Source organism: Pseudonaja textilis, chromosome 5 (genome assembly GCF_049901715.1).
Source record: "Pseudonaja textilis isolate UNSWEBS1 chromosome 5, rPseTex1.2, whole genome shotgun sequence".
Classification (NCBI taxonomy): Eukaryota; Metazoa; Chordata; class Lepidosauria; order Squamata; family Elapidae; genus Pseudonaja; species Pseudonaja textilis.
The window spans coordinates 72,674,909-72,695,628 of NC_141994.1; the positions used below are offsets into that span (position 1 = coordinate 72,674,909).

General features: G+C 49.0%; 1 protein-coding gene across 1 annotated transcript in view; it reads left to right on the plus strand.

The window, feature by feature from the left end:
- The window catches only part of EXOC4 (exocyst complex component 4), a 367,177-nt gene that overhangs the window by 321,702 nt on the left and 24,755 nt on the right, over positions 1 to 20,720 (plus strand). Inside the window, exons 15-17 of the mRNA XM_087935338.1 lie at positions 6,998 to 7,136; positions 15,380 to 15,558; positions 16,352 to 16,511. Of these exons, the coding sequence (XP_087791464.1) occupies positions 6,998 to 7,136; positions 15,380 to 15,558; positions 16,352 to 16,511 (478 nt within the window). The remainder of the gene's footprint in view (positions 1 to 6,997; positions 7,137 to 15,379; positions 15,559 to 16,351; positions 16,512 to 20,720) is intronic.

The window sequence follows — 20,720 nt, forward strand, 5'->3', positions numbered from 1 at the left end:
TAAGGTAGGACTAGAACTCACCGTCTCCTGGTGATTGGCTCGGTGACTCATCTGGCTTTCCTGCCTAAGACGAGATTAGAACTCCTCATCTGTTGGTGGTTGGACCAAGGTCAACCCAGCCAGGGTTTATGCCTGGCAAAAGTAGAACTCACAGCCTCCTGGTTTGTAGGCCTGCCTCTTCACCCCGAACCAAACTTGTTCTGCTTTTCCAGCGAGTGGATTGGGCAAAAATCATTATTTTTACCTGAATAAGAAAGTGCAAGAGAATGGAGTGTCGGCTTGCAAGAGTTATTATCCGCCGATGAGAATTCCTGGTTAGTCCTGGCACGCTCTCTATGCCGTCAAGAACTCACAGGAGAAGACCAAACATGTGAAATTTATGAGTGTAAAATTATAATAGGTGGAGGAGACAGCGGAGGGAACACATAAAAAATGGCCCTTAAACTCCACATTTATGGCTGCAACGAAACACTAACGTTAGCTAAGAGTTGCCGTGGCTGTTTGAGGGTCAGGCAGACACTAAATTGGTTTAAATTCTGGCTCGAAATCAAATTGCCCTTTAATGAAAGTTCTTGGAGGCAGGGAAGAAAACAGATGTCTTTGGGTTCCTTCCTTCCCTCCTTCCCTCTTTTTCTATCTCCTTCCTCCCTTCTTCCCTCCCTCCTTCTCCCTCCCTTTTTCTCCTTCCTTCCTTCCCCCCTCTCTTTCTATCTCCTCCCTCCCTCTTTCTCCCTTCCTTCTTTCTTCCCTCCCTCTGTCTCTTCCTTCTCCCCTCCCTCCTCCTCCATTCCTCTTCTCTCTCCTCCTCCCTCCCTCCTTTCTCTCTCCTCCCTTCCTCTCTTTCTCTCTCCTTCCTTCCTCCCTCTCTATCTCCTCCCTCCTCTCTCTTTCTCTCTCCTTCCTTCTTTCTTCCCTCCCTCTTTCTCCCTCCCTCCCTCCTTCCTTTCTTCTTCCTTCCTTCCTTCCTCCCTCTCTTTCTCTCTCCTCCCTCCCTTCCCTCCTATTTCCTCCCCTTCCTCTCCCTCTCCACCTATCACCCTTAGCGCTTTCACAGTCGCAAAAAAAACCAATGGAAAAGCAAGAGCCTTCGTCTCGCGCCCCCACCCCAGAATTCCTGCCTTTGGGGTGTTTGTTTCCCGATGAACTTCACGCCGCCAGCAGTGGCTACCCAGAATCTTCCTCACCCACCCCACGCAGTTCTAAGGAGACAATTCATTAACCAGAACGTGCGTGCACCCCCACCCCCGAAGAACATTAATGCACAAAGTGAAAAATGAAAAAACAACAGCTAATGGAGTGTTTAGCCAGCTCTTTATCGCCAATGACATTCAGTGTTCTGGCTCAATCATTAACGTTTACTGAAGGGCCAAAGGGCCTCCATCCCAGCCTGAATTCTCATCTGCATCTCCAGGGACAAGCAGGCTCTTCCTTTTTCCTCTTCTTCCTTTTTCTTCTTCTTCCTCTTCTCCCTCTCCCTCTTCTTCCTCCCTCCTCCTCCTCTTCTTCTTCTCCTCTTCCTCCTCTTCTTTTCTTTTCTTCCTCCTCCTTTCTTCTTCCTCTTTCTTTTTTTCCTCTTCTTCCTCTTTTTCTTCCCCACTTCTCCTTCTTCTTCCCCTTTTTTCTCTCTTCTTCCTCTTCTTTCTTCTTCTTCTTCCTCTTCTTCTTCTTCTTCCTCCTCTTCCTCTTCTTTTCTTCTTCCTCCTTCTTCTTTTTCTTCCTCTTCTTCTTTTCCCCCACTTCTTCTTCTTTCTTCCTCTTCCTTCTTCTTTTCTTCTTCCTCTTCTTTTCTTCTTCTTCCTCCTCCTTTTCCTCTTCTTTTCTTCTTCCTTCCTCCTCTTCCTCTTCTTTTCTTCTTCCTCTTCTTCCTCCACTTCTTTCCTCTTCTCCTCTTCCTCTTTCTTCCTTTTCTTCTTCTTCCCCCACTTCTTCCTCTTTTCTTCTTCCTCCTCTTCTTCTTCTTCCTCTTCCTCCTCCTCTTCCTCTTTTCTTCCTCCTCCTCTTCCTCTTCTTTTCTTCTTCCCCTTCTTCCTCTTTCTTTTTCTTCCTCTTCTTCCTCTTTTTCTTTTCCCCCACTTCTCCTTCTTCTTCCCCTTATTTTCTTCTTCCTCCTCCTCTTCCTCTTCTCCTTCTTCTTCCTCTTCTTCCTCCACTTCTTCCTCCTCCTTTTCTTTTTTCCTCCTCCTCCTCTTCCTCCTCCTCCTCCTCCTCTTCTTCTTCTTAATTTTTATTCATAAATACTTTTTCGTGCAGTGTATTGTCAGGGTATACCATTTACAAGGGGGAAAAAAGCCACCATAAAGAATACAACATTAAATACTAACACGTGAAGCGAGGACATTACTACCGTGTTTCTCCAACAATACGGCCTCCCCCAATAGGAAGTCCCAGCATGTTTTATCGGCATAAAATCAAATTAAGCCCCTTCCCCCAACTTAAGGCCTATATTAAACATGCAAAATGGGGAGGAATGGTGACGGGGGGGGGGGCTTCCTGTTAGGAAGTACTTTTGTTGCATACCCGGATACGGTGCTGCCTGCGTTGACCTCGGCGTTGGTGGGGCACTTCGTATCGGGAGACCTTCCACCACCGTCACTTTCCCTTCTCCCCGTGCTGCCGCGGCGTTTAGAGCAACGCCGCGGCGTTTGGCGCAGCCGTATGCGGCCAGCCAGAGCTCCTCCCTGCAAAGAGCCCAGCGGAGACACTCGGCTTCAGGTGCTCCCGTCGCCGCCTTCCCTTTGCCTTTGAAGGTAAAGCCAATTCTTTTAAAAACGATGCCCTACTACAACAAAGACTCCCACGTGGGGAGGCGAATCTCCCGGAGCCACAGTGCAGGATCGGCCCACCTCGGGAGAAGCGCCCAGCCACCATCCCTGCCTGGCGCCAGGCAGAGCGCGAAGAGCTTTGCCTGGGGCGCCCAGTGCAGCTGACAGGTGGGCCCACTTTCCCGGCAGCAGAGCTCTCACCAAGGCAGCAAGTGCCTCCCCGCTGGACCCTCCGCTCATCCTGCCAGGGCCACGCGGGCTGGAAGGATCCGGGAAAGCAAGCCACGGGTGCGCATCCGCCTGCCAAGCAAAAGAGCCGGGCCGATCTCAGCTTGGCTTCCTTCCCAAGTCCCTCCAGTGTGAACCTGAAGGGGCCACCGGGAGAGGTGGCCCAAGGCAGTGATAGCACCCACCTGTCCGCGGACAGGGAGGCGAGGTGATAGCGGCGCTGCTTCCCTGACCAGCGGAGAGAGCCCGAGGCCGCCCGTCCTTTCCACCCCTTGCCCAGCCTGTCCCCATCCCCACGCATCTCCAAATGTGCCGACAGCTCCAAACACTGCAGTGGAACGGGCATCAGGCAGAGGCGCTCACTCGGCGGGGCTCAGCTCGGAGGAGGACACGGCACTGTCACTGTCTGCCTCTCCCAGTGGCCCCTTTGGGTTCAGCCTGGAGGGAATTGGGAAGGAAGCTAAGCTTGGGTCGGCCCGGCTCTTTTGCTTGGCAGGCGGGCGCGCACCCGTGGCTCAGTTTGCCGACTCTGCCCAGCCCGCCTGGCTCCAGCATGGCCCTGGCGGGATGAGCGGAGGGCCCGGTGGGGAGGGGCTTGCTGCTTTGGCGAGAGCTCCGCCGCTGGGCAGGAGGGCCCACCTGTCAGCTGCGCTGGGTGCCCCAGGCGAAGCTCTTCCCGCTCTGCCCGGCGCCAGGCAGGATGGCAGCTGGGCGCTTCTCCCGGGGTGGGCCGATCCTGCGCTGCAGCCCCAGGAGATTCTCCTCCCCACGTGGGGTTGGGCTGCCCTCTCGGGCAGGAGAGGCTTTGTCGTACTGGTAGTAGGGCGTCGTTTTTAAAAGAATAGGCTTTGCCTTCGAACGATGCCCGGGAAGACGGCGACAGGCGCTCCTGAAGCCAAATGTCTCCGCTGGGCTCCGGTTGCAGGGAGGAGCCCTGGCTGGCCGCGCGTGGCTGCGCCAAACGCCGCGGCGTTGTTCTAAACACCACGGCAGAATGGGGAGAAGGGAAAGCAACGGTGGCGGAAGGTCTCCCGATACGAAGTGCCCCACCAATGCCGAGGTGAACATCCAAGCCATTGCCGCCCGCCCTCCCGGGGATGTAAGGGGGGGAATTAAGTCACCCCCGAAAAGACGGCCTAGCCGTTTTTTCGGGGATCAAAAGAAAATAAGGCCCGGCCTTATTTTGTGAGAAACACGGTAATAATAATCCATAATAATAGTAAATAATATGGCCAAGTGCTTTTAACTACCTTTCTTCTCCTTAACCTTAAGCGTTACTTACCTGGAAAGATACATTCGTGGAGAATCATCAGGTGCAACACTTAATGATAGTCACAGGGCACAAATAAGCAATCAGGTCATACTAGAAGCAGTCCATATAAATGGTAAGATTGGATGATCATTTGTCTGAAATGGTCTAGGGTTTCCTGCCTGAGCAGGGGGTTGGGCTAGATGACCTCCAAGGTCCCTTTCAACCCTGTTATTCTGTTTATTTATAGTCTGAATCCAAATCCAGATGGGTTTGGGGAGAAAAAGTCCAAGAGGTAACAGCCTTCCCGGGTGATAAGGAGCAAACACAGATGGCTCACGCCTCTGTGAATTAGGGCAGGTGCAATCACCTTGAATTTCTAAGTTCACCTTGGCAACGACAGCAGACCTAGTCGTACTTTAAGCTTTGTTGCTGTCCTTCCCCTTTAGCTGAAATTTTAGGAGGAGGCTGTTCAGCTGGGCCTGTTAGGGCAGGTTAACAATGATATAAAATCCATAAATTGAATAGGAAGCAAAGCTCAGCAGGGAGGAAAGGAAGGAAGGAAGGAAGGAAGGAAGGAAGGAAGGAAGAGGAAGGAAGAAAGAAGAAAAAGAAAGAAAGAAAGAAAGAAAGAAAGAAAGAAAGAAGAAAGAAAGAAAGGAAGGAAGGAAGGAAGGAAAGAAAGAAAGAAAGAAAGAAAGAAAGAAAGAAAGAAAGAAAGAAAGAAAGAAAGAAAGAAAAGGAAGGAAGAAAGAAAAAGAAAGAGGAAGGAAGGAAAGAAAGAAGGAAGAAAGAAAGAAAGAAAGAAAGAAAGAAAGAAAGAAAGAAAGAAAGAAAGAAAGAAAGAAAGAAAGAAAGAAAGAAAGAAAAAGGAAGGAAAGAAAGAAAAGGAAGGAAGGAAAGAAAAAAAGGAAGGAAGGAAGGAAGGAAGGAAAAAAGGAAGGAAAGAAAGAAAGAAAGAAAGAAAGAAAGAAAAGAGGAAGGAAGGAAGAAAGAAAGAAAGAAAGGAAGAAAGAAAGAAAGAAAGAAAGAAAGAAAGAAAAAGAAAAAGAAAGAAAGAAAGAAAGAAAGAAAGAAAGAAGGAAAGAAAGAAGAAGGAAGGAAGGAAAAAAAAAGAAAGAAAGAAAGAAAGAAAGAAAGAAAGAAAGAAAGAAAGAGAAAGGAAGGAAGGAAAGAAAGAAGAAAAAAGAAAGAAAGAAAGAAAGGAAAGAAAGAAAGAAAGAAAGAAAGAAAGAAAGAAAGAAAGAAAGAAAGAAAGAAAGAAAGAAAGAAAGAAAGAAAGAAAGTCAATAGCCAAAATAGCCTGGGGTAAAACGGAAAAGGTTTTTTTGCATAGGATTTTGAAAAGGGGAAGAAATCTCTGCGAAACCCTGATGGCTGTTTGGGGAGTTTGCATGCTGGGGGTTGTGTGTGTGAACCCCTGGGGCCCGGCCCTTCCCTTGCATGGCTGAGGAATTCTGAAGTCCACGTATCTCAGAGGCTGCCCCAAAGAAGAAGGGGGGGGGTGAGGGTCAAGCTATTCCCCAAAGCCCCTGAAGGCAGGAGAAGGAGCAACGGATGGAAACTCACATCCGGGGGAGAGAAGCAACCTGAAATTAAGGAGAAACTTCCCGACAGTAAGGAAAAATGAACCCGTGGAACAGCTTGCCACCAGAAGTGGTGAATGCTCCGACACTGGAGGCTTTCGAGAAGAGATTGGACAACCAGTTGTCTGAAATGGTATAGGATTTCCTCCCTGAAGCAGGGGGCTGGACTAGAAGACCTCCAAGGTCCCTTCCAGCTCTATTCTATTATTTCCCACCCACCACCCACCCCTTTTTTTTTTCCCCTCAAAGGAGCTAAACCATAAAGGTTGCAGAAACTGGCTATACCCAGTCTAGAGAAAAGAAGGACAAGGGGTGACACGATAGCCGTCCCCCAATAATTGAAGGCTGGCAACTTAGTGGGAGGCACTGGTGATGTTACCTAGTTGGGTCATGAAACGTCTTCAGGAAAACAACCAGAAACCCTCCAAGAAGAGCAAGGACCCCATAATAATCGTCCTCCTCTCCTCCTCCCTCCTCCTCCTCCCTCCTCCCTACAACCCCTCCTCCTCCTAGAACGCTGCGGAAACAAACCTCAGACCCAGTCCTCCTCCTCCTCCTTTCCTCTTCCTCCTCCTCCTCCCTGCAAACCCCACTCCCTTCTAGCACTGATGATGTTCCCTAGTCCGGTCATGAAACGTCTGCAAGGAAACCACCCAGCTCAGAGAGCACCAAGGACCCCACAGTCCTCCTCCTTCCCACTCCCTCTCCACTAACACCTCTCCTCTCCAGCCCTGATGATGTTATCTAGTTGGGTCATGAAACGTCTACAGGAAAACAACCAAACTGAGAGAGCATCAAGGGACCCCACAGTCGTCTCCTCCTCCTCCTCCTCCTCCTCCTCCTCCTCCTCCTCCTCCTCTCTGCAAAGCCCACTCCTTTTTAGCACTGAAGATGTTACCTACTTGGGTCATGAAACATCTGCAAGAAAGCAACCAATCTGAGAGCACCAAGGACCCCACAATCCTCCTCCTCCTCCTCCTCTTCTCTGCAAACCCCACTCCCTTCTAGCACTGATGATGTTCCCTAGTCCGGTCATGAAACGCCTGCAAGGAAACCACCCAGCTCAGAGAGCACCAAGGATCCCACAGTAGAGGTCATCTGAAGTAGCAGAGAAACGTGGCTGGTTTGTAAAGGGAAGCATTACCCCGATGTCTCTTTTTCTTGCTCTCCAGCTTCTCCCGCCCAAGACGTTCATAGCAAAGCTGATCTCCCACCAGTGTCAGAACAGATCCTGCAGACCCTCACAGATTTGGCTCGGTCTTTCCAAGAGATGGCAGACTCCTGCTTGCTGGTTTTACACCTGGAAGTCAGGTAAGGCATGTAGATCGATCATTCATTCATTCATTCATTCATTCATTCATTCATTCATTCATGCATTCATTCAGTCATTCACGCATTCATTCATTCATTCATTTTATATGTATAAACAACCCAAGTGGCAAACATACTTAGTCCTCCTTACTCCGAGCAACCTATAAGGTGGATTGACCTTTGGGATCAGCCCAAAGTCACGCAGCTGTCTTTCGTGCCTAAGGCAGGACTAGATGGATCCAAAGTTAAACAGCTGGCTTTCATGCCTAAGGTGGAACTAGAACTCACCGTCTCCTGGTGATTGGCCCAAAAGTCACCCAGACAGCTTTCATGCCTAAGGTGGAACTAGAACTCACCGTCTCCTGGTGATTGGCCCAAAAGTCACCCAGCCAGCTTTCATGCCTAAGGTGGAACTAGAACAAAAGTCACCCAGACAGCTTTCATGCCTAAGGTGGAACTAGACTCTCCTGGTGGTTGGCCCAAAAGTCACCCAGCCAGCTTTCATGCCTAAGGTGGAACTAGAAAGTCTGGTGATTGGCCCAAAAGTCACCCAGCAGCTTTCATGCCTAAGGTGGAACTAGAACTCACCGTCTCCTGGTGATTGGCCCAAAGTCACCCAGCCGGCTTTCATGCCTAAGGTGGAACTAGAACTCACCGTCTCCTGGTGATTGGCCCAAAAGTCACCCAGCCGGCTTTCATGCCTAAGGTGGAACTAGAACTCACCGTCTCCTGGTGATTGGCCCAAAGTCACCCAATCAGCTTTCATGCCTAAGGTGGAACTAGAACTCACAATCTTCTGGTGATTGGCCCAAAAGTCACCCAATCAGCTTTCATGCCTAAGGTGGGACTAGAACTCACTGTCTTCGAGTTTCTTGCTTTGGGCTGAGTAGATATGTCTAAATCTAAGTATTTTGGAATACCCCCCAATATCCACAGAGTCCTGGAGGAAGAAAGCCTTAGAATTTATAAAGCAGCATATAGAGCAATTACACAGAAAATTAGCCCTGTAAAAACATTTCCTATACATTGTTTCTGTTCTCCCTGTCAGGTAGGTCTGTGTAATTATCCCCGTAGTTCAGATAGAGTAGGAAGGGCCGAGAGTAAGAGCCAGGGATATTCCAAGCTGGAGATGGCAGATGTGTGAGTTTTTAATCACTCTTCGTCTTGATTTAAGATTGCAAGATGCAATAAAAATTACTAACACTGGAGTCTTAACCAGGTTGATGACAGTCTTAGCTAAACTTTCAACTCTCTGGAATATGCAGGAGGAGAATGTTGCATCTTGCACAAAACCAGCTTTTTAGGCAGTTGAGGGGTCTGTATGTTGTATGAACCGAGAACGTTCGTTCGCTCGTTCGTCAGGGGCGGGATTCAGCCGGTACGGACCGGTTTGGCCAAACCGGTAGTTCTAGCGATTGTTTGGCCCTACCCACTTGCCCCTGCGGTATCCTGTCCTGTATTTCCTTGGTTTGAAGCCCAGCTGTTTTTACCCACTGGGGCTGCAGTAAAAGGTAAGTTTTCTTGCTATTTTCAAATGCAGTGCGAAGCGCACGCTCACCGAACCGGTTGTGACACCAGTTGAATCCCGCCACTGCTTGCAATCAAGTTGTCAACTCATAAAATATTTCTCTGGTCTTTTTGGAGTTGCCAATAGAAAGGGACAGGGGGAATAGTGCAGCAGCTTGCAAATCGAAAGTGCATTCCGTAAACGTTTTCAAAGATAGTAACTAGGTGACTGAAGTTTCTGCTGCACAAAATTCTAACTGGAGAGCCTGATTGATGACTCTGGGCTATGGACGTGTCCCATTGGAGGATATGAATTACGATACACCCAGGGGGAGGGGGAAAACCAGAGTCAAGGGTGACAATGAATGATGTGTGAGTCAGCTACACCCAGGTAGCACTAGTATGTTTACTCCTAATAAATCTGTCAGGATTCCAGCAGTTGCTCCAATTAAATCATGAGCCTCGAGCCTAACTAAAAAAGATTTATTTGAGGGTAACATTCTATGTCCAGCATTTACCTGGGAGTAGCCAAGTCTGAGATACGTAATTTACTGTCACCCTTGATCCTGCTTTTCCCTGCAACCCTCTGGGTGTATCATCCAATGAAAAACATCCGTAGTCAAGAGTCATCAATCATGCTCTCCAATTAGATTTTTGCACTGCAGAAGCTTCAGTCATCTAATCGGTCTTTGAAGAAAATATGAATGGAATGTACTTTCGATTCCACACTACCGCCTGCCCCTTGACACTCCTCCCCCCCTTCTTTCTGTTGTCAACTATAAAATGTGTATACAAAATGTTTCATGAGTTGACATCTTCTTTAAGTTTTGAAAATCCGGCTAGAGACTCATGTTTTAAATGGGGGTAACTACCGGAGCCCTGACACAAGGTGTATGTGTGGTATAGGTTTATTTATTCACACAGTTTAGCACCTTTATAGACTCTAGACCAGGGGTGGGCAAACTACGGCCCGGGGGCCACATCCGGCCCGTTGGTCTTTTTAATCCGGCCCGCCCACGATTGGTACAGAATTAAGGTTTGATGTGAATGATTGAATGATTGCATTCATTTGATTTTGACTTGTAATGACAGGCATTTTGACACCAGGTGGCGGCCCGTCTGTCAAATTTTAAAAGTCAATGAGGCCCCCGAGCCAAAAAGTTTGCCCACCCCTGCTCTAGACCAGGAGTTGGCAACCTGGGGCTCTGGAGCCACATGCGGCTCTTTTGGCCCTCTGCTGTGGCTCCCTGTTGGCTGATCCCACCACTCCCCTCCCCGTCACTCCTCGCCTGGCCTGAGAAGGTAAGGGTGATGGCGGGGGATGGAGACTCGCTCCACATTCCAGAGCAGGAGGTGACTGGGTGGGAGTGAGTGACGTGGCGTTGGCCACGTCCACCCAGTCACCCCGGTTGTTAAATTATTGGTTCCTGGGGTTTTCTTTTCTTTGGGAAACTGGTCCAAATGGCTCTTTGAGTGTTTAAGGTTGCAGGCCCCCTGGTCTAGACCAGTGTTTCTCCACACTGGCAAGATGTGAGGACTTCAAAAACTCAAAAGATTTCCCAACCCCAGGATCCTGGCTGGGGAAGTCTGGGAGTTGAAGTCCACACATCTTCAAGCTACCCAAAAGTTAAGGAGAATTGGACTAGATGACCTCTCAACTCTCGTCCACCAATAAAAGAATATATATTTTTAGTTCAGGATTGAACCGTGAGGTCCTGGATGTTCTCTGAGCTTGGTGGTTTTCTTGGAGACATTTCATGACCCAACTTGGTAATATCATCATTACTAGAAGAGAGTGGAGATCAGGGGTGGGATTCAAAAATCCCAGCAACCTGGTTGATGGGTGGGCGAGGCCTACTGGAAGTTCCTGTTTCCAGACTTCAGGTGGACCTCCAGAACCCAGAGAAGGCCTTTTCGCCATCCCAAGGATCCAGAGGCCTCCCCCGGGCCTCTGGGAGGGCAACAACAGCCTCCCCTGGCCTCTGGAGGCCCTCTGGAAGCGGGAAACAGGCCCGTTTCCGGACTTCCAGAAGGCCCGTTTTCCCACTCCCAGAGCCTTCGCGCAGACCCTGCACTTACCTCCACCAAAAATGGGCCGCATGATGACCCGGGACGTGGCACAAAAAAACCAAGTCCCCAAAGTAGGTAAAGTCCCTTTAATACCTCCAACTTGGCCCCCAATATCCAGTTATCATCGACTGGAGAAAAAAAACTCTCCCAAGAACAGTTTTTAAAGGGAAGAAATTCAGTCCAAACGCAAAGTACATCTAAATGATAAATAAAAACCAACACAAACCACTAGCTGCAGCAATTAACGAGACAGGGCGGGATAAGGAATTGCAGACTTCAAAAGATAACGAAACACACACAGCTGGGAGGATGCCAGAACCCAGATAAGACGTGACAAACAAAGATAATGCACGCTTTGCTTCCAGCAAGGTGCTATGTGCAAACACCCTTTTTATCCTGTTTTCCCAGCTGTAGCCAATGAAGCCAATGAAGGGAATCAGGGCCTTTTTCTCCCCCATAACCCACATTGCTCCCTTCTCTGTTCCTCCTTGTGTGCCCTAGGATGAAGAGGAGTTGGGCCTGAGGCTTCCTCTGAATGCCCAGCCAGACTGTGCCCTTCCCCAGTTTCTTCCACAGCCACCGGAGCCACACTCCCACTCCCTGTCAGCTACTCGACCTCCCCCTCGGAATCAGATTCCAACAGGGCCAAGACAGGCCATGTAGAGACTCCTGGGAGGGGCCAGCCACTCGGTTGAAATACCAGTTCAGTGAACCAGCTGTAACTTTAACATCCGGTTTGCCCAAACCAGTCTGAACCGGTAGAATCCCACCTCTGGTGCAGATGGCTCTCGTTTTACATACAGGTGCCTGCCTGCTCAGTGTTGGTGGGAGTGATCTTGATGGGTTCCTTGAGTAGGCTGTTGTTTATTGTTGGATTGTTTGTCTGTGTTGGTAATTCTCCTTGATTGGAGTGTTGATTATGGCTTGTCGGTCGATCTAGTGTTAATCTTGAAGTTGGTCTCTGCCAGGGGTGGGATTCTCCCGGGTTAACAACTGGTTCAGTGACCGTGCGCTATCCGCTCATGGGTAACACTCAAGTAACACAGCTTGAGAAGCGGCAATCCATTGTGCCGCGCTAATCAGCTAAGACAATATAGGTAGGTAAAACGTAGGGGCGGGCAGGCAGGCCCTCATGATAGTTGCAGCGAACCAGTTCACTGCCAGTTGATTTTTGGAGCAAGGGATTCAGGCGAACCGGTCCGAATCCCACCCCTGGTCTTTACTCATATGACTGTTGATTGCTGGCAAGGAGGTTTTGGTCTTTCTGTTCCTCGTTGAGGTTTTTTTTACAGTCTCTTTTGAATGGTGTGTAGACATTATTTACCTCTTTGTGCCTGTGGATGGCCGATCGACATCAGGCTCCTAGAAATTCCCTAGCGTTTTTGGACCTGGCTTAATCTAGGAGGCTCACAGTTTCCCAGTTGAAACTATGGCGAAATCTGCCCATGTCTTGTGCAATTAAGCAGTTTTCATCATGTCTTCTGACTGCTAATTGGTGTTCCGGGATGCGCACTGCTAGTCTTCAATCTGTTTGTTCTACATAGCAGGAGCATCTGTCTTGCTCCCAAGAAACTAGAAACCCATGAAGTTACCACAGACATTATGAAGGTTAGTACCGTTTTAGTTTTTAGTGGCATTCTATATCAGCGGTATCAAACTGGATTTCTTCCAAGGCCAGATCAGCATTGTTGTTCTCCTCTGCGGGCTGTTGGCGGGGGCAGTGGTGGGGCAAGATGGATGCCTCCTATAGTACTCTGCCGGCCAAAACGGGGCATGGGAGGTCCATGTGTGGGCCTCCTGTGTCTCATTTTCTCCCTCCATGGCCTCCTGCAGCACTCTGCTGGCCAACAACATTTTTCGGCCATTTTCATTGTGATGACCCAAAGGGGCGTGGCACAAAAGCAACAAAGTCCCAAAAATAGATAAAGTCCCTTTAATGCCTCCAACTTGGCCCCCAATGTCCAGTTATCATCGGCTGGAGAAAAACTCTCCCAAGAATAGTTTATAAAGGGAAGAAATTCCCTCCGAACCCAAAGTACGTATAAATGATAAATAAAAACCAACACAAACCACACTGCAGCAATTAACCAGACAGGGCAGGATAAGGAATTGCAGACTTCAAAAGATAACGAAACACACACACAGTTGGGAGGACGCCAGAACCCAGATAAGACTTGACAAACCAAAATAATGCACGCTTTGCTTCCAGCAAGGTGCTGTGTGCAAACGCCCCACTTATATCCTAGTTTCCCAGCTGCAGCTAATGAAGGGAATCAGGGCCTTTTTCTCCCCCATAAACCCACGTTGCTCCCTTATCCGTTCCTCCCTACATGCCCTAGGATGAAGAGGGGGTGGCCCTGGGTCTTCCTCTGACTGCCCAGCCGGACTGTGCCCTTCCCCAGGTTCCTTCACAGCCACCAGAGCCACACTCCCGTTCCCTGTCAGCTGTTCAACTTCCCCCTTGAAATCAGATTCCAACAGGGGCATGACATTCGGGTTGTTTTCAGCTTGTTTTGGGCCCATTTGGGGCCTGTTTTTTGATCTGTTTTCCACCGGCAGAGTGCTGCAGGAGGCCATGGAGGGAGAAAATGAGGTGCATGGGGGGTTCACGCAGCCCGTTTTAGCCACCAGAAGCACTGCGGGCCAGTCCCTTGGTATGTCCACGCCGGGCACACGGCCGGATTTAAGCACCCCATGGGACAGATCTGGCTTCCGGGCCTTGAGTTTGACACCCCTGTTCTATATGAACTTCAAACAGAAAGTCATAAAGCTGTCATTTCTCTTTCTGGAATGTCCCTTTGACTGGTCATTTTGGTCAATGAAAGGCCTACCTTCAGGTTTAGTGATTTTTTGTAGTGAGTACAGCTCACGTATAAGGGCTTCCAAGATACATTTTGCGAAATCAGGTTTCTGTCAGCTATGTTTTTGGAAAACCTTAATGCCGAAGCGGAGTTAAAGTCAACGCAAACATTTCATTTGCAAAGGAGCAGAGACTCGGAAGGCACAACACAAACCATCTGCGAATGAGATCCCGTCACAACACGGTGATCTGTTTTGGACCATCATAACTCATAACCGTATACACAGGGCTCAATTACAGTCATAACTCGAGGACCACCTGTAAGCAGCATTGTAGCGAATAATACTTCAGGCAACCTTGGTATGGGTCAGAAAAGTCTCAGTTCTGAAGGTCTTAATGGACCTTTCCTTCCCAGGGATAACATCTTTTACAGAATATTTGGGTGCACTCTGTAATTTTCCGAGGAGGAGGAAGAATTATCCTCAGTGTTAGAAGGTAGTGAGGTTTGTTCTTCTTTTTATGTACTGTTGGCTTGCCCTATCAGCATTGCTGGGAGTGGTCTTGCTGGTTCCTAGGAGGTTGTTTACTGTTTGTTTGTCTGTGTTGGTAATTCCTTGATTGGGATATTGTTTATTTGTTGATTGTTGGTCTAGTGCTGGGACGGCAAACCTATGGCACGCATGCCACACAGGTGGCACACTAAGCCACTTGTGCCAGCACACGAGCTGCAGGCAAAACTTACCTCACTGCGCATGCGCGTGCCTCACAGCTGATTTTCAGCCTCCCAAAGGCTTGAGGAAGGCTTCTGCAGGCTGAAAACTAGCCCTGTTTCATCACTTCCTGTTTTTCCTAAAATACTGGAAGTGACGAAAGGGGGGTTAGTTTTTGGCCTGCAAAGCCTTCCGAAGCCTGTAGAAGCCTTCCTCTAGCCTCTGGGAGACCGAAAAAGGCCTCAAATTGGTAGAAAATCAGCTGTTCAGATGTAGTGCAGGTAAGGGGGCGGTAGGGATGAGTGGGGATTGTGCGCACATGCGTAGGGGGCATGGGAGGGCACACACTGCCTTCTGGGTGCTGGCACGCGAGCGCGAGTGTTCAAGTGCATGCACGATTTTTGGCCCAGGAGCCCAAAAAGGTTAGCCACCACTGGTCTAGTGTTAATCTTGGTGTTAATTTCTTATCTGGGCGTTGATCTCTCGTAAGGAGGTATTTTGGTGTGTTTGTTACCTTTGGGGCTTTTCGATCGTCTCGTTTGAATGCTATGTAGACGTTATTGGTTTCTGTGTGCCTGTCAATGGCGGATTCATCAAAATGCCAGAATCCCAGGAATTTTCTGGCATTTTTGGACTTGCCTTTGGTCTAGGATACAGTTTGCCAGTTGGGAGTCTACGACAACTTACTACCACCAGCTCCTGCAGGATAACTCATCGTGGTTCAATTCAACGCGGTATTAAGCATTTCATTCCATTCCTTTTATTACGGTGACTGTGTTTCCGTCACAATTATTGTAACTCTTGTATTTTGGGTTGACTTCATTATTATTATTTGTTCCGTTGAAATGAATGTAACTTTGTGTTTGTTGAGTTGGCTTCCGGTGAGTTGGCCATGATGAGTTGCCCACTGAGAGTTGGCCATGTCAAGTTGTCTCATCCCATCCCAGTTGGACCTCTGGATTAAGCATGGCACTCTTTGGGTGTCATGCGTAGCTCCCTTGGCCTTGTGGATTTTCCACGTTGCTTTGGTTTCCTTGTGCCTGAAGAGAGGAGGCCCACCCAGGAGTTTCCCCCCCACTCCCCCCCCCAGCCTTGGAGCTCTAATAATCCTAGTTTCTCATGACAAACCCAGTTTGAAGACCCATTCTCGTTCACAGGGTCCATTGCTTCCACTATCTGATCCCTTTGGCCAAACAGGGCAACTATGCCATTGTGGCCAATGTGGAGAGCATGGATTACGACCCTCTGGTGGTGCGGCTGAACAAGGACATCAGCGCTGTGGAAGAAGCCATGAATGCTAGCTTGCAGCAGCACAAGTTCCAGTACATCTTCGAAGGTGGGTTGCTTGCCAAAGGGTGGAGGTGGGCAAAGAGTGGAAGTGGGCAAAGTCTTGCTTTCTCATCGTAGAAACACAGAAAAATGAAGAAGAAGAAAAGAAACAGTGGTACATCGGTTCTGTCCTTTTATAGGTTAGTCCTTGATTTATGACCACAATTGAGCCCCACATTTCTGTTGCTAAGCAAGGCATTTCTTAAGTGAGCTTTGCCTCATTTGATGACCTTTCTTACCACCGTTGTTCAGTGAATCCCTGCAGGGTTCAATTAGTCACATGGTTGTTAAGTAGATCTGGGTTCCCGGTTGGCTTGGCTCTGCCGAAAGGCCGCAGTTCACATGACCTTGGGACATGCAACCATCCATTTGTGGGATCCATTGTGGTCGTATGTTGAGGACTGCCGGAACGGATTACGTAACCGTGGGGATGCTGCGATGGCCATAAGGGCGACGATTGGAGGGGGCTAAGTCACGTTTTTCCCCAGGGCCGTTATAGTTTCGAACGGCCGCTAAACAAATGGTTGTAAGTTGAGAACTGCCTGTATCATAATTTAAGAGTTTTATAGTGGTGAGGTGACCTAGAGGTGGAACTCTTATCTCTCACAAATCAGGATGCTATGAGTTCAATCCTAGATAGAAACAGATATTTCTTTCTCTGAGCACAATGATCATATATCTGGCTAAAAAAAAAAAAACCTCCGCACTGGCAACAGGAAAAGCATCTGGCCAGTAAATTTCTTTCTCCTGACCTGAAATTTCTCTCTCTCTCTCTCTTTCTTTCTCTCTCTCTGGTCCAGGTTTGGGTCATTTGATTTCCTGCATCCTCATCAACGGGGCTCAGTACTTCAAGCGCATCAGCGAGTCCGGCATTAAGAAGATGTGCCGGAACATCTTCATCCTTCAACAGAACCTGACCAACATCACCATGTCCCGAGAGGCTGATCTGGACTTTGCAAGGTGGGAGGAAGGAGAGTGGGTTGTGGGGGGTTGGGGTGGGGGTTGGGGCATACATCTGGGTGGAGCATGGGTAATCCTAGAAGTATGAACTCAGTTGAGCCCCCAAATTTCCATTTCTAAGCGAGGCGATTGAGTTTTGCCCCATTTTATGACTGTTTTGGGCCACAGTTGTTAAGCGAATCACTGTTATTAAGTGAATCACATGGTGGTTAAACAAATCTGGCTTCCCCCCATTGATTTTGCTTGTCAGGAACTGGCTGGGAAGGTTACAAATGCTGATCACACGTGACCTGTTGTAAATACATGCCATTTGCCAAGTACCTGAATTTCCCAGGAAGGACTAGAACTCACTGGCTCCTAGGAATTGACCCAAAGTCACCCAGCTGGCTTTCATGCCTAAGGCAGGACTAGAACTCACTATCTCCTGGTGATTGGCCCAAAGTCACCCAGCAGGCTTTCATACATAAGGCAGGACTAGAACTCACTGTCTCCTGGTGATTGGCCCAAAGTCACCCAGCGGGCTTTCATCCCTAAAAGTGGGACTAGAACTCACCATCTCCTGGTGATTGGCCCAAAGTCACCCAGCAGGCTTTCATGCCCAAGGCAGGACTAGAACTCACCATCTCCTGGTGATTGGCCTAAAGTCACCCAGCTGGCTTTCATGCCTAAAGGCAGGACTAGAACTCACCATCTCCTGGTGATTGGCCCAAAGTCACCCAGCTGGCTTTCATGCCTAAGACAGGACTAGAACTCACCATCTCCTGATGATTGGCCCAAAGTCACCCAACTTGCTTTTATACCTAAGGCAGAACTAGAACTCACCGTCTCTTGGTGATTGACCCAAAGTCACCCAGCCGGCTTTCATGCCTAAGGCAGGACTAGAATTCACCATCTCCTGGTGATTGGCCCAAAGTCACCCAGCTGGCTTTCATGCCTAAGACAGGACTAGAATTCACCATCTCCTGGTGATTGGCCCAAAGTCACCCAGCTGGCTTTCATGCCTAAGGCAGGACTAGAACTCACTATCTCCTGGTGACTGGCCCAAAGTCACCCAGCGGGCTTTCATCCCTAAAGTGGGACTAGAACTCACCATCTCCTGGTGATTGGCCCAAAGTCACCCAGCAGGCTTTCATGCCCAAGGCAGGACTAGAACTCACCATCTCCTGGTGATTGGCCCAAAGTCACCCAGCAGGCTTTCATACATAAGGCAGGACTAGAACTCACTGTCTCCTGGTGATTGGCCCAAAGTCACCCAGCGGGCTTTCATCCCTAAAGTGGGACTAGAACTCACCATCTCCTGGTGATTTGGCCCAAAGTCACCCAGCAGGCTTTCATGCCCAAGGCAGGACTAGAACTCACCATCTCCTGGTGATTGGCCTAAAGTCACCCAGCTGGCTTTCATGCCTAAGGCAGGACTAGAACTCACCATCTCCTGGTGATTGGCCCAAAGTCACCCAGCTGGCTTTCATGCCTAAGACAGGACTAGAACTCACCATCTCCTGGTGATTGGCCCAAAGTCACCCAGCCGGCTTTCATGCCTAAGGCAGGACTAGAACTAACCATCTCCCTGGTGATTGGCCCAAAGTCACCCAGCCGGCTTTCATGCCTAAGACAGGACTAGAATTCACCATCTCCTGGTGATTGGCCCAAAGTCACCCAGCTGGCTTTCATGCCTAAGACAGGACTAGAATTCACCATCTCCTGGTGATTGGCCCAAAGTCACCCAGCTGGCTTTCATGCCTAAGGCAGGACTAGAACTCACTATCTCCTGGTGACTGGCCCAAAGTCACCCAGCGGGCTTTCATCCCTAAAGTGGGACTAGAACTCACCATCTCCTGGTGATTGGCCCAAAGTCACCCAGCAGGCTTTCATGCCCAAGGCAGGACTAGAACTCACCATCTCCTGGTGATTGGCCCAAAGTCACCCAGCTGGCTTTCATGCCTAAGGCAGGACTAGAACTCACCATCTCCTGTTAATTGGCCCAAAGTCACCCAGCTGGCTTTCATGCCTAAGGCAGGACTAGAACTCACCATCTCCTGTTGATTGGCCCAAAGTCACCCAGCCGGCTTTCATGCCTAAGGCAGGACTAGAACTCACTATCTCCTGGTGATTGGCCGAAAGTCACCCAGCTGGCTTTCATGTCTAAGGCAGGACTAGAACTCACCATCTCCTGGTGATTGGCCCAAAGTCACCCAGCTGGCTTTCATGCCTAAGACAGGACTAGAACTCACCATCTCCTGGTGATTGTCCCAAAGTCACCCAGCTGGCTTTCATGCCTAAGGCAGGACTAGAATTCACCATCTCCTGGTGATTGGCCCAAAGATCACCCAGCTGACTTTCGTGCCTAAGGCAGGACTAGAATTCACCATCTCCTGGTGATTGGCCCCAAAGTCACCCAGCTGGCTTTCATGCCTAAGGCAGGACTAGAACTCACCATCTCCTGGTGATTGGCCCAAAGTCACCCAGCTGGCTTTCATGCCTAAGACAGGACTAGAACTCACCATCTCCTGGTGATTGGCCCAAAGTCACCCAGCTGGCTTTCATGTCTAAGACAGGACTAGAACTCACTGTCTCCTGGTGATTGGCCCGAAGTCATCCAGCCAGCTTTCATGCCTAAGACAGGACTAGAACTCACCATCTCCTGATGATTGGCCCAAAGTCACCCAACTTGCTTTTATACCTAAGGCAGAACTAGAACTCACCGTCTCTTGGTGATTGGCACAAAGTCACCCAACGGGCTTTTATACCTAAGGCAGAACTAAAACTCATCGTCTCCTGGTGATTGGTCCAAAGTCACTCAGCTGGCTTTCATGCCTAAGACCAAACTAGAACTCACATTCTCCTGGTTTCTAGCTTGATGCCTTAACCCCTAGACCAAACTACCTCTTAATCCTGAGCCCCATCTCCACTCCTGCACCAACACTTCTAGCCCTTTCACAAACCGCCCTTAGCACTTTGCTCCATCCCCGTGGCCCAGGTGAGCCACGCAACCCACCTCCCTTAGCTGTCGACTTGGCTCGCTTGCTCGAGCCATCCAGTGGTCGAATTACGAAGTGACAGCTTGCATGCCACTGGGATGCTCTTTGCTCCGACCGACGCTGGTTGCGGGGAACTTCCCCTTCCCTAACCAGCAAACTGGGGGTGGCTTAAATGCTGCAAATCTTGCCCCAGTGTGTGTGTGTGTGCATGTAATTGTGTGTGATTGGGCCAAAACTCGGCTTAGACAATTTATCCCGACTTGATTCCGGAGTCATTTGGGCACGGACCAAGGCTTGGCTGCGGGGGTTAATGGAAGCCCACCCACGTGAGATTCAAATTTCTTAACAACCGGTTCTGTGGACGTGGCCTAATTTGTGGGTGTGGCTTGGTGGTTATGTGACTGGGTGGCCCTGGCTTGTATATAAATATAAATATTTATGTAAATATTGAATGTTTTATTAAAATAAAGAGCAACTTTTACCCAAAATCAGGCAAAGCAGGCAGAAGATTGAGTCGCTTGCAGAATCACAGATTCACTCAGAGATCTATGATTCTGCAATCTGCTACCTGAGTCTGCACTAAAAAATAGAAGCTTCAGTCCTAAGGAAGGTTCCGCGCTGGTTTTAGATTAGCTAGAAAGCAAGAAATCTAACTATTTCCTGCTTTCTAGCTAATGTAAATCTCCCAGAACAGCTGATGGTTGGGGGAAAAAAAGGAAAAATAGCAACTTACCAAATGCAGGCAAGTTTGATGGCGCGCGCATATGCCAGGTTAAGGAGTGAGTGGGCGGAGAGGGCCGGGGCCAGCCAGTGGCACAATTTGCCGGTTCTCTGAACTGGGCAGAATCATAACAAACGTTTCTACAGAACCGGAACCAACCAGGTAGAATCCCACCCCTGAAGGCAACATTAAGATTTGCATTGATTTTGCAAACAGAGACATGATGCGCCGGCTCCTTTTCTCCTTTCTGGCTGATTGTCTCTTTAATCTTGACATTAGTTATTTCAGGAGTGGACGGCTGAAGAAATGAAATATTCATAAGAATACTTGAAGAAGGGGTTGTGTGTGTGTGTGTGTGTGTGCGCGCACGGTCAGGGACCCGAATCCGTCTGGACCCCACCAAAAAAATAAAATAAAAACTTGTCAGTGGTGGGATTCAGCCGATTCGCACCAGTTCGCAAGAACCAGCTGTTAACTTTCTGAGCAGTTTGGTGAACTGGTAGTTGGAAG